Source organism: Sarcophilus harrisii, chromosome 3, assembly GCF_902635505.1.
Source record: "Sarcophilus harrisii chromosome 3, mSarHar1.11, whole genome shotgun sequence".
NCBI lineage: Eukaryota > Metazoa > Chordata > Mammalia > Dasyuromorphia > Dasyuridae > Sarcophilus > Sarcophilus harrisii.
Genome location: NC_045428.1, coordinates 50316147 through 50330677, shown reverse-complemented (window position 1 = coordinate 50330677; position 14531 = coordinate 50316147). Strand labels below are relative to the sequence as shown.

At 32.5% G+C, this 14531-nt stretch overlaps 1 protein-coding gene across 2 annotated transcripts in view; it reads right to left on the bottom strand.

Annotated features, from left to right (window-relative positions):
- Window positions 1–14531, bottom strand: part of ATR (ATR serine/threonine kinase) — a 113010-nt gene that overhangs the window by 52163 nt on the left and 46316 nt on the right. For both annotated transcript variants that reach the window (XM_031957821.1, XM_031957820.1), the window contains exons 23-24: window positions 14143–14256; window positions 10722–10837 (exon numbers count right to left, since the gene is read on the bottom strand). In XM_031957821.1, coding sequence (XP_031813681.1) covers window positions 10722–10837; window positions 14143–14256 — 230 coding nt within the window. The remainder of the gene's footprint in view (window positions 1–10721; window positions 10838–14142; window positions 14257–14531) is intronic.

The following is a 14531-nucleotide window of genomic DNA, read 5'->3' as shown; positions in this document are numbered from 1 at the left end:
AGTAGTAATGACGTGCTTAGGTTTGGCAAAGAATGAGCAACAATATGACAAGAATAGGGATCTAAGAAGAAGGGATAATGTGGAATTGTATACATTAACTATCAAGTCTGGTTAACTAGCTGAGATTGGAAAGAAGGTAAATTAAACTAAAGTAGGAGTACTGGGCTAATAAAAAACTAGGAGGATAAAAATGGTCTCAGACCTAATCTTAATTTTCTTCTCTATAATACCAATTTCAAAACCCTCTCCTAGAGAGGCTATAGAAAGTATTACCTTATCTTTCAGAAAAGAAATAATAAGAGTGAAAAATAGAAATTATCATTCTAGGAAATGATATCCACTATGATGTAAGGATGAACTTATATTTTTATCTTGATTGAGATCTGTTAAACTATGGAGAGAAGATAGCAGCTAGGTGGCTCAGTAGAACCCTGGGGGTGTAAAATGAAGAAGATTCATTTTCATGATTTCATATCCAGCCTCAAACACTTAGTCGTTGTTATGATTCTGGGAAAGTCACTTAAACTGCTTGCCTTAGTCTCCTCATTTGTAAAATGAGTTGAAGAAGGGACTTCTGGCAAAGATGGTGGAGAGGACACACACATCTATCTAAGCTCCTTCTTGCCCTCAGAATACTTTATTTTATGACAAGGCCTCAGAATTAGTGCATGACTGGAAAAACCCACAAATAATTACCAACAGAAGATATCCTTGAAATTCACCAGAAAAGGTCTGTTTTTTGCTTGCAGGTGGGGATGGTTAGATTGGGCACAGACTGCAGGCAGGCAGCTTACACTAAGCCGACCTGAGGGGGGTGGAGTATGATCTCAGCTGTTTCTGTGGGAAGAACTTTACCACAGTGTGGCTGCTTTGCCCTGGCAGCAAGCCAGTAGATCAGCAGAGAAGCTATAAACACAGGGGATGAAGAATACAATCCTGAAAAGCTGGGGACTCTCAGGACCTGGCTACACCCACACAGAGTGACTCAGCACACTCTCAGAGTCTCAGAATGCAGAACACAGCACAGCCGTTGCTATCCTTCCAGTGCCTCACTGCTGCCCCCCGCAGTCTGTAGAGGAAGCTTGGTAATACCATCCAGCCCCCTCTCCCCCCAAAGCAGACTGCATTTTTTTTTTTGTTAGTTTGTTTTCTTTGATTCTTCTTTGACAAAATGAGCAAAAAATTAAAGCACACTCTAACTGCAGATAGCTTCTCTATGGATAGAGAGCAGACTTTAAACCCTGAGGAGACTAAAAACAGACTGTCTCCAGATGAATCCCCACAGGGGGATATGATCTGATCCCCAATACATAAGACTCTCATAGAAGAAATTAAAAAGGCTCTCATAAGAGAGATAGAAGAAAAATGGGAAAAGGAAAGGGAAGCTTGGCAAGAGAATCTGGATAAGTCATCTCACTCATTTAAAGATAGAGTAGATAAAGAAATCAAATCCTTGAAAAACAGAATTAGTGAATTGGAAAAGGTAAACAACTCCAAGGAAAACAGAATTAGTGAACTGGAAAAAGAAAATAGCTCTCTAAAAAATACAATTGGCGAAATGGAAAAAAATTCCATAGCACAAAACAATTCACTTAAAAACTCAATTGGACAATTAGAAAAAGATATTTAAAATGTGAGGGAAGAAAATAATTCATTAAAAACCAGAATTGAACAAATGGAATTGAATGACTTGAGGAGATACCAAGAATCTGTCAAGCAAAACCAAAAAAATGAAACAATGGGAAAAAAATGTCAAATACCTTCTTGGGAAAACAACAGACCTGGAAAATAGATCTGGGAGAAAGAATCTAAGAATTACTGGACTCTGTGAAAAATATGATGAAAAAAAGAACCTGGACTATTTTCCAGGAAATTATCAAAGAGAACTGCCCAGATGTTATAGAAACAGAGGGTAAAATAGATATTGAAAGAATTCATTGATCATCTACTGAAAGGGACCCTAAAATCAAAACTCCAAAAAATACTGTTGCTAAATTCCAGAACTATCAGACCAAGGAAAAAATACTACAAGCTGCTAGAAAAAAATCAATTTGTGTATAGAGAAGCCACAATAAGGATTACTCAGGATCTAGCAACGTCCACATAAAAGGATCTAAGGGCCTGGAATCTGATAATCTGAAAGGCTAAGGAACTTGGTATGCAACCAAGAATAACTTAGCCAGCCAAAATGAGCATTTTTTTCCCCAGGGAAGAAGATGAACATTCAATGAAATAGGTGAATTTCATCTATTTCTGATGAAAAAACCACAACTAAACAAAAAGTATCATCTCCAAACATAAGACTCAAGAAAAAACTAAAAAGCTAAAAAGAAATCTTGGGAACTATATTTCTGTTATAAAGATATATAAAGAACACATGTATAATTTGTTGTAGAAATTAGAGTTGGAAAGGAACTTGTACCAGAAAAAGGGTAAAGTGAGGGTATTACATCTCACTAAGAGGCAAAGGAAACCTATTATATCTGAGAGAAAGAATGGAGGGGTATGAACACAGTGTGTTTATTACTCTCATCAGAATTGGCTTAAAGAGAAAAATATTAGACATATTCGATTTACGGTGAAACTTTTCCCACCGCATTGAAAAGTGGGAGGGGAAAAGTAAAAAGGGAAGGAGTATGCTAAGCGGAATGAATACAGAAATTGTGAGGAAAATGGGTAAGATAGGGGGAAGGATACTAAAAAGGGAGGGCTGTGAGAAGCAAGTGGTGTTCACAAGTTTAATACTGGGGAGGAGGATAAGGGGAAAGGAAAGGAAAAAAGCATAAATTGGAGTTAAAAAGATGGCAGGAAATACAGAATTAGTCATTTTAACCATAAATGTGAATGGGGTAAACTCCCCCATAAAGTGGAGGCAGATAGCAGACTGGCTTAAAAGCCAGAATCCTACAATATGTTTTTTACAGGAAACACACTTGAATCAGGGAGATACATACAGAATAAAGGTAAAAGGTTTGAGCAGAACCTACTATGCTTCAGGTGAAGTCAAAAAAGCAGGGGTAGCCATTCTGATCTCAGATCAAGCAAAAGCAAAAACTGACCTAATTAAAAGAGATAAGGAAGGGCACTATATCTTGCTAAAGAGTAGCATAGATAATGAAGCAATATCAATATCAAACATATATGCACCAAGTGGTATAGCATCTAAATTCTTAAAAGAGAAATTAAGAGAGCTGCAAGAAGAAATAGCCAGCAAAACTATAATAGTGGGAGATTTCAACCTTGCACTCTTAGAATTAGATAAATCAAACCACAAAATAAATAAGAAAGAAGTCAAAGAGGTAAATAAAATACTAGAAAAGTTAGATATTATAATAGATCTTTGGAGAAAACTAAATGGAGACAGAAAAGAGTACACTTTCTTCTCAGCACTCATGGAACCTATACAAAAATTGACCATATATTAGGACATAAAAACCTCAAATTCAAATGCAGTAAGGCAGAAATAGTAAAGGTATCCTTTTCAGACCACGATGCAATGAAAATTACATTCAATAAAAAGTCAGGGGAAAAGAGACCAAAAAATAATTGGAAAACTAAATAATCTGATACTAAAGAATGATTGGGTGAAACAGCAAATCGTAGACATAATTAATAACTTCACCCAAGAAAATGACAATGAGATGTCATACCAAAATGTGTAGGATGCAACCAAAGCAGTAATAAGGGAAAATGTCATATTTCTAGAGCCTACTTGCATAAAATACAGAATGGGAAGGTCAATGAATTGGGACTGCAACTAAAAATGCTAGACAAATTTAAAATCCCCAGTCAAACACTAAACTTGAAATTCTAAAAATAAAAGGAGATATTAATAAAATTGAAAGCAAAAAAACTATTGAGCTAATTAATAAAACTAAGAGTTGGTTCTATAAAAGAACCAACAAAATAGATAAACCCTTAGTAAATCTGATTAAAAAAAGGAAAGAGGAAAATCAAATTGTTAGTCTTTAAAATCAAAAGGGAGAACTTGCCACTAATGAAGAGGAAATAGAGCAATAATTAGGAGTTACTTTGATCAACTTTATGCCAATAAATTCGACAACTTAAATGAAATGGAAGAATACCTTCAAAAATATACCTTACCCAGATTAACAGAGGAAGAAGTAAATTGATTAAATAGTCCCATCTTAGATAAAGAAATAGAACAAGGTATTAATCAACTCCCTAGGAAAAAATCCCCAGGACCAGATGGATTTACATGTGAATTCTACCAAACATTTAAACAACAATTAACTCCAATGCTATATAAACTATTTGAAAAAATAGGGATTGTAGGAATCCTACCAAACTCCTTTTAGGACACAGACATGGTACTGATACCTAAACCAGGTAGGCTGAAAACAGAGAAAGAAAATTATAGACCAATCTCCCTAATGAATATTGATGCTAAAATCTTAAATAAAATATTAGCAAAAAGATTATAGAAATCATCCCCAGGATAATACACTATGACCAAGTGGGATTTATACCAGGGCTGGTTCGATATTAGGAAAACTATTAGCATAATTGACTATATCAATAACCAAATTAACAAAAATCATATGATCATAACAAGAAATGCAGAAAAAGCATTTGGTAAAATCCAACATCCATACCTAATAAAAACACTTGAGAGTATAGGAATAAATGGACTTTTCCTTAAAATAGTCAGGAGCATACACTTTAAACCATCAGTAAGCATCATATGTAATGAGGATAAACTGGAACCATTCCCAATAAGATCAGGAGTGAAAGAAGGTTGCCTACTATCACCATTATTATTCAATATTGTATTAGAAATGCTAGCCTTGGCAATAAGAGTTGAGAAAGAGATTAAAAGAATTAGAGTAGGTAATGAGGAAACCAAATTATTATTCTTTGCAGATGATAGGATGGTATACTTAAGAGAACCCCAGAGATTCTACTAAAAAGCTATTAGAAATAATTCACTACTTTAGCAAAGTTGCAGGATGTAAAATAAACCCACATAAATACTCAGCATTTTTATACATCACCAACAAAATCCTATAGCAAGAGACACAAAAAGAAATTCTATTCAAAATAACTGTCAATAGCATAAAATATTTGGGACTCTATCTGCCAAAGGAAAGTCAGGAATCATATGAGCAAAATTACAATACACTTTCCACACAAATAAAATCAGGTTTAAATAATTGGAAAAATAATAAGTGCTCTTGGATAGGCTGAGCAAATATAATAAAGATGACAATACTCTCTAATCTATTTAGTGCTATACCAATCATATTCCCAAGAAACTATTTTAATGACCTAGAAAAAATAACAACAAAATTCATATGGAAGAACAAAAGGTCAAGAATTTCAAGGGAATTAGTGAAAAAAAAAAAAAATCAAATGAATGTGGCCTAGCTGTACCTGATCTAAAGCTATATTATGAAGCAGCAGTCACCAAAACTATTTGGTTATGGCTAAGAAATAGATTAGTTGATCAGTAGAATAGGTTAGGTTCACAAGACAAAATAGTCAATAACTATAGCAATCTAGTATTTGACAAAGCCAAAGATCCCAACTTTTGGAATAAGAATTCATTATTTGACAAAAACTGCTGGAAAAACTGGAAATTAGTATGGCAGAAATTAGGCATGGACCCAACTTAACACCATACACCAAGATAAGATCAAAATGGGTCCCTGACTTAGGTATAAAGAACAAGATTATAAATAAATTAGAGGAACATAGGATAGTTTACCTCTCAGACTTGTGAAGGAGGAAGGAATCTGTGACCAAAGAAGAACTAGAGAGCATTATTGATCACAAAATAGAAAATTTTGATTATATAAAATTAAAAAGCCTTTCTACAAACAAAACTAATGCAGACAAAATTAGAAGGGAAGCAACAAAGTGGGAAAACATTTTTACAGTTAAAGGTTCTGATAAAACCTCATTTTCAAAATGAGAGAATTGACTCTAATTTATAAGAAATCAAGCCACTCAATTGTTAATGATGTAAAGTTACCCATGCATATAACCTGTAAATAAAAGGCTATTAAATTAAAAAAAAAAAAGAAAAAAGAAATCAAGCCATTCTCCCATTGACAAATGGTCAAAGGATATGAACAGACAATTTTCGGAAACTATTTCTACTCATATGAAAGGATGTTCCAAATCACTATTGATCAGAGAAATGCAAAATAAGACAACTCTGAGATACCACTACACACCTGTCAGATTGGCTAAGATGACAGGAAAAAATAAAGATGAACGTTGGAGGGAATGCGGGAAAACTGGGACACTGATACATTGTTGGTGTAGTTGTGAACAAATCCAAATCATGCTGGAGAGCAATCTGGAATTATACCCCAAAAGTTATCAAACTGTGCAAACAATTAACAAACTTTGGTCTAGCAGTGCTAGTACTGGGCTTATATCCCAAAGAAATACTAAAGAAGGGAGAGGGACCTGTATGTCCCAAAATGTTTGTGGCAACCCTTTTTGTAGTGGCTAGAAATTGGAAAATGAATGGATGCCCATTAATTGGGGAATGGTTGGGTAAATTGTGGTATATGAATGTTATGGAATATTATTTTTCTGTAAGAAATGACCAGCAGAATGAATACAGAGAGGGTGGGAGAGACTTACACGAACTGATGCTGAGTGAAATGAGCAGAACCAGGAGATCATTATATACTTCAACAACAATACTGTATGAAAATGTATTCTGATGGAAGTGGTATCTTTGACAAAGAGAAGATCTAATTCAGTTCCAATTGATCAATGATGGACAGAATCAGCTACACCCAGAGAAGGAACACTGGGAAATGAATGTGGACTGCTTGCATATTTGCTTTTCTTCCTAGGTTATTTTTACCTTCTGAATCCAATTCTTCTTGTGCAACAAGAGAACTGTACAGTTCTGCACACATATATTGTATCTAAGATATAGTATATCTATATAGTATATAGATAGATATAAGATATACTGTAACATATTTAATATGTATAAGACTGCCATCTAGGGGAGGGGGTGGAGGGAGGGAAGGGAAAAGTCGGAAAAGAAGTGAGTGCAAGGGATAGTGTTGTAAAAAATTACCCATGCATATGTTCTGTCAATAAAAAGTTATAGAAAAAAATAAAATTTAAAAAAAATGAGTTGAAGAAGGAAATGACAAATCAATCCAGTATCTTGGTCAAGAAAACCCCTAAATGGGGCCACAGCAAGTAAGACACGACTGAAAACAATTGAAATGGAGAAGACAGAGCAAAGGTCAGAAAAAACTACTTTTTTTTTCTTGAGAATTAACTTATTTGATGAAGAAACATTTTAAAGAATTTAACCAGTAATCTGGAGAAAGATTGTTTAGAGCAGTAGTTTTAGAGAAGCTTAAAAAAAAAAAAAAAACAACACACACAAATGAGAAGTCAATTAATGAAACCTTTATTTTGTGAAGAAAATTTAAAAAAAGTTAATAAAAGATTTAATTCACTATGCTGAATGAAGAAAATAATATAGGAATGTGTTCTCAGAAGCTGTTATAGCCAGGGTCTGAGATGACTGCAGTTGTGATCACTCATTGCTAATAATTGTATACTTTTGCTTTATTGTTGATTTCACTTTAGATAAATATTTAATAACCTAAAAATGAATCTCAAGAGGACTAAAGGATTTACTACATACCTATATAAAAATTTACCATATAGAAAAAAATGAAACTATTGAGAGTTTCCTCTGGTTAATTACATAAATATTATTTGGCTAACAAATGGGGACTCTGAATTTAGTTAATTGAAAGTAATGATAAAATCTTATTAATGAAAAAATACTTTAAATATACTCCCTGAATAAGATTAAGTATGGTAATGAGTCAAATAACCTATACTACTCCTGTATCTTTTGGCTACCAAATCAGTCTCCTATTCTGATTCTGCCCCAAATTTCTGTTATAACATGAAGGCATTTGTTAAGGCAACCTCTATCAGGAAGGAAGAAGTAGTTAATGTACTTCTGACATAGCCTTTCTCTTTGACAAAAGAATTAAAGAAGCTTTTCTCACAAATTACATCATCATTTGTGACGGCTAGGAACACCATTCAAAAATATAAAGCAGCAGAACAGGAGAAAAAGAAAAGTAAGTCGAGAATTTCTTTAAATAAAAATGTTATTAAATTTCACTAAGCACCCATGTGTTCTACATGATGGAGGTAGAGGACAACATGGTATTGCAATGTATGTATTTAATTCAATACAACATTTACTAAACAAAAAATCTGATTTGATTTGATACAAAGCATTGGGCCAAGCACAAAGACAAGAACAAAATAGTCCCTTCCAAAAAGGAGCTTATAATCTAGAGGAGGAATACAAAATGAATACAGAAAAGAGTATTATGAAGAAATTTAAGAAGGCTGAAAAGCACAGACACTTAAGAGGATCAAAAGGGGCTGCTTTAGCGACCCAAGGTTTTAAGATCCATGTTATTTAATGAAACACAATTTTCAGTTCCACAAGAACAAATCCCCAAATGATAATGCTAATCCTTCTGAACAGAAAAGGTACTAGGTAACCTCTTAAAATGATAACAGATCATCTATACAAAATGTTGAAAAATGGAACAGCAGGATGTACAGTAGGTAGATAGAATACTATCCCCGGAGTCACAAGGATCTGAGTTCAAATGCAGCTTCAGACACGACACTTAGAAGCTGGGTGAATCTAGACAAATAATAACCCTAACTGCCTCACCAAAAGAAAGAAAAAAAAAAATTAGAACTTATATGCTTTGGAAAGCACATAAATCCCTAAAAATAATCATTTTTCAATTGTTTAGTCTTCTAAGCACTCTTTCATAACAATAGTAAAATTCTTTAGAAAACTGCATTTCATATCAGAAGATCTGAAATTCAGATTATATCAACTACCATCTGAGCAACTTCAGACAATTATCTAACCTTTTTGGTCTCAGTTTTCTAATGATGACAATGATGATTATCTATAAAATGAGGGGATTCCACAATTTCCAAGGTCTCTATCTAACTTTAAATCCTATGGCCCTAAAATAAAGTCAAATATCTTTTTAGTATAAGAATAGATTAAAAGTGCATAAAACTTTTATTATAAGAGTAATGGAGGAAAAAAATTCTGAGAATTACAAGATAAATTTAATATTAAAAAGCTTTTATTTAGTCTCTCAATCTCTACATAATTTATAACCAGCATAAGCTTTAATACATGCAAAATATAAGACTAATTCTTCCACAGCATTGGAAGCATTCTTATTAAATGTAAAGGACTGTCCTTGCAGATTTATTCAATTTTCCTTTACATTACTAGTCTAATGACTATTTTGATATTAATATTATGAATAAGGAAAATACTGCAGAGATGTTAAATATTTTCAAAGACATTTGTTTTTTAAAACTTTCACAAAAGTAAAAGGTTAATTTTTCTAAAATTCAAGTCAAAATATTGACAAAAGTAGCTTTTAATTTAGCTAACTGTTCTACCTTGTCTTCTCTCTATTTGGGTAAAAGTATTTTCCATTAGCTTACTTTTCAACTCTGGAGATGACTCAAAGATCTATATATTAAGACTGTACATGTATAAACTATATCAGATTGCTTGATGTCTTTGGGAGGGAGCAAGAAAAAATTTGGAATTCAAAATCTTACAAAAATGAATGTTGAAAACTATCTTTACTTGTAATTGGAAAAATAAAATACTATTGAGAAAAAATTAATCTATATATTGAGCCCTACTCTCTTTTCAGAACCCTAGTTTCACATCATTAATTGCTTATTTGGATCTTTCAAAATGCCAAAGACATCAAAATCAAAATGTCCACAATAAAAACTATCTTTCCCTCTAAACCCATTCCTCTACTAAACTTCCCTCTTTTTATTGAGAATGATATCCACCTTCTGGTCTCCTAGATTTGCAAATTAGCATTTTCTTCAACTCCTCACTCTTCTTTTCCCCACTATATATATATCAGTTGCCAAATATTGTTATTTCTACTTCCACAATATCTCTCAATATGAGAGATTCCATTCTTTTCACATAGCCATTACCCTAATTCAGGCTATAATCATCTCTTGCTTGGACTATTGCCTATGTCAACTAATTAGTTTACCTACCCCTTTCTTTTTTCCAACTCATCCACCACAGTGACCAAAATAATTTCCCTAAAGCCTAGTTCTGTCCCTATCACTTAGCTCCTCAAATAAACTCCAATGGATACCTATTGACTTGACTAGATCAAATATGAACTACTTTGATATTTGAAGTTTTTCACAACCTGATCTCAACTTATCTTTTTAATTTACACATAATTTTCACAAATATGGTTCTTTCTTGCTGTTTCTCAAACACAACATTTCATCTTTTGGCCTTGGGTCTGGAGTACATTCTCTGCTGCCTTTTAGAATCCTTTGTTTCTCTTTGACACCTCCACCATCTACATGAAAACATTTTTTGATTCCCCCAGATAATGGTGATACCTTCTCATTAATTAGTTTGTACTTAGTTTTTACTTTTTATGTGTGAAAGAATATATGTATGTTTAACACACACACACACACACACACACACACACACACTTATATGCATGTTTTCTTCCCTGAAAGAATATAAAGTTCCTTGAGGGGAAAAAAGACTTTCATTCTTGTCTTTGTATACTCATTGCCTTGCACAGTGCCTGGCACACAGGAGACACTTAATAAATGTCTGTTGATTATTATTTAGATACCTTGTATTTAGATGAGGTTCCAAAATTTCCCGAACATGTTCAGGGAATCTTCTCCAGAGTCGGTGGCCTGGACCATCAGTCTCCATTTCTCTGCATTCATAAATGGAAAGCAACTCCTACCAATACACAAGAAAACAGCTGAGTCTCTTTTAGTCTTTATTGCTCCAGGAAATATACAATGCACAACAATAATGGATTTCAAAAACTGATTTTTAAAAAAAAATACTATAAAACTTGGAAGCATCAAAATGTAGCATAACCTCATTTCTTGATAAGAATAAGTGGTAAAAAGTCAATAATTATCACTATTTTACTTTTACCTTAATTAAATCTCACAACTAGAGATTTTCATAAATGTGAAAGAATGCAATCCCCCCCTCAATTGAAGGTGCAGTGAAATATAAAACAGCAAATTAATGGTTCTGAGAAGTGAAACCAAAATTCAATGGTAACGTTATTGATTCTGAAAAATCCAATGACTTTTTGTTTGTAAAACAGACACAACACCGTACTTCAAATCTTTGGATCTGTCTTTGTGACCTAAATCCCCCAGTTAAAAGCCATATGATCAGGGGCAAGTCATTGTCTTTCTGAGTCTCAGCTTCTTTATAAGGCTTATAACTAACTTTTGATGAAGCTGGTAATGAGGAAGGTCCTTTTTAAAAGGATAAAGCACAATATAAATGTTAGTTACAAAAGAGATTATTTCATTAGTGATACTCTTCAAAAAATCATTTTGTCTGCATTATCTTCTTGATATTTTCCCAACTTTTAAAAAGACACATTGTACTCTACTGGTCATCCTGCCATCTAGGGGAGGGGGTGGGGGGGGTAAGAGGTGAAAAATTGGAACAAGAGGTTTGGCAATTGTTAATGCTGTAAAGTTACCCATGTATATATCCTGTAAATAAAAGGCTATTAAATTAAAAAAAAAAAAAAAAAAAAAAAAAAAAGACACATTGTACTAGGGACATTAGTTTTGCTAAATAATATTTTACAATGATTATGAATTATGTAAATATACAATGTTTCATAGTTGCATTCCATAAATATTTAACTATATATATATATATGTATCTTTCTTAATTATCAAAATAAAGCAAGAATAAAAGATGTAAGGATAATTGCAAAAGTGTATACATAGGTTTATATTTGCAAAAGATATTCTAAGAAGAATTTCACTTAAAAATATCAAAAAACATATTAGAAATGATTACTTCTTAAGTTACTAAACTGTCCTATTTGCTCAATCCTATTCAAACCATTCTAATGAAATGCTTCATCCTGTGAAAATATTTAGTATTAATCAAATAATATTTTGCTCAAACATTATTGTAAATGCATTGTAAAATGTTTCTCCAACCCAATACAATTTAAAGTAAATATGTTAACACTAGTTATCAATGGCTGCTCTGCTTTCGAAGAGAGCTTCTTTACTAGGTTTATATCCCAAAGAGATTTAAAAAGAAAAAAAAGTGAAAAGGAAAAGAATCTATATCTACAAATTAATTTATAGCAATTCTCTTAGTGGTGATAAAGAAGAGGAAATTCAGGGGATTCTCCATCAACTGGGAAATAGCTGAATAGGCTGTTGTACATGATTGTGATGGAATATTGTTATAAGAAATGACAAGCATGTTACTCTCAGACAAACATGGAAAGATTTACATGAACTGGTGAAAAGTGAAATGAACAGAACCAGAATATTGTATACAGTAATAGCAATTTTGAATGATGATCAACTATGAATAATTTGGCTATTATCAGTAATAAAATAATTGAAAACAGTTCTGAAGGACTTATGAAAAATACCATCCATCTCCAGAGAAAGAACTGATAGGAGTCTGAATGCAGACTGAAGCATAATTTTTCTTTATTTTTCTTGGGGATTTTTTGAATGTGTTTTCTTTCACAAAATGATTATCATGAAAATGTTTTACTTGACTGTACACTATTTATATTGCTTGCCTTCTCAATGAGAGGGACAGGATGAGAGAATTTAGAATTCAAAAAGGTTTTTTTATGTTAAAAATTGTTTTTACATGTAATTAGGAAAAAAACAAAATACTATTTTTTTTTTTAAAGAAAGAACATTCCCTACACTACAAATTTAAAGATGTACATAAACCAAACAATTAAAGAGATGCTACAAAAAAGGTGGTTCTCAAAGTAAGTCCAACATTTTTGGTGTTGTTAGTATGTAGAAAATAAGGTATGCTTAAATTATTCACAGTGCAAATAACATCTTCATTCCTAGAAAGGTGAGAATAAAATGTTGAATGAAATAAGATATTTAAAAAGAAAACATATGATAATGTGGCCAAATTTTAAGTCAAATATGTATTACATCATGTTTTCTAAAAACATAAAAAAACATTTCAATACTTCAAGGATTTCTGATTTCATATAAATATGAATATTCCCTCTATCAGTGCATATTACCATGTGTCTGTGCATTCACAGATATATGTATATAGTAGCTATGAATAAAAAAAAAATTCACCTCACAGCCAATTCTCTGTGATGAGCCACCTTGGGCTAGACTTGGACACAAACACATAGACTGTTACCTGGCCCATATTCAATGCCCTTTCAGTTTGGTAAGGCCTACCAGAGATTATGCTCTACTGACATTTCCTTATATCTGCTTTAAGCCATGGGGGTGGGGGGGGGTGGGTGGGTGTGATGCTGGAATATATGAAAAAAAAATTACAATCTTAAAACATTTTAATCAGAAATATAATAATTAATAAAATATTAATTTTAAAATTCCTTAGAAATGCAAATTTATTCAAATGGTAAAGAATAAGTTAGATAAACTGTTGAACCCCAAAACCATAATGGGAAAGGATAAAAAACATGTAACCAAGAAATGATGCCGAACTACTTAAGCCACAGCATCTTGAGATCCTGGAAGCTTGAGAACTAGAAAAACTATAAATCATAACCCTTGAACTAACTCCCTAAAAATTAACCAAAAAGAGAGAGAGATTGCCTTGGAAAGTATCAGGGTTTCTCTCAGAAGTCTTTAAGCAGTGAAGTGTGGATCAATTACTTGCCAGTTTTGTTATATCAGGGTTATCTTTTGAGGTATGGCCACTGAAGTTACTTCCAATTCTAAATCCCACATTTGACATGCCATCCTAAAGATCATTAAATGATTCACTAATATGGGTAAGTTCTATTTTAATATGGTCTAATGGTTGCAAGAAAGAATTAGTATTAAATCTAAATTATTGGGAATCAGAATTAGTGCCCAATAGAAGTATCATATAGAAATAATGCACAACAAAACATTAGTTTATTCAAGAGCTACAAAAATAATTAAAAAAAAAATTCTTCTTCCAATTCCAAGTATAGACATAGTTTTCTTAAGGAAATCTAAAATTATGAATTTAGCAATGAATAAGTATAGTCTTACCTGAATGGCATAGGCAGCTGAATCTTGAGCACGGACATTATCAGCATATGCAAGGAAAGCTCTGGTTAATTCCATCAATAATCCATATGCAAAATTTGAATCCTCTACTCCAGTCTCATTAACAAGGAAAAAGAAATGTTTACAAGTCAATGGATAGGAAAATTCATTAAGTTTTAAATTGTATTGTCCTAAAAGTTTGACTTCAAACTTAACTTAATTTTTAAAAAATGAGATCCTAAATTATTTGGAAGGAATGAATGATTAGGTTTGCAGCCTTTTAAATCAAAGTCAAGAATCTTTTGAACAACTTCTACGGTATACTGGAATAACATCAACCATATAAACATTCCAACATTTAATCTCATTCTCTTAAATTATATAAATTGTTT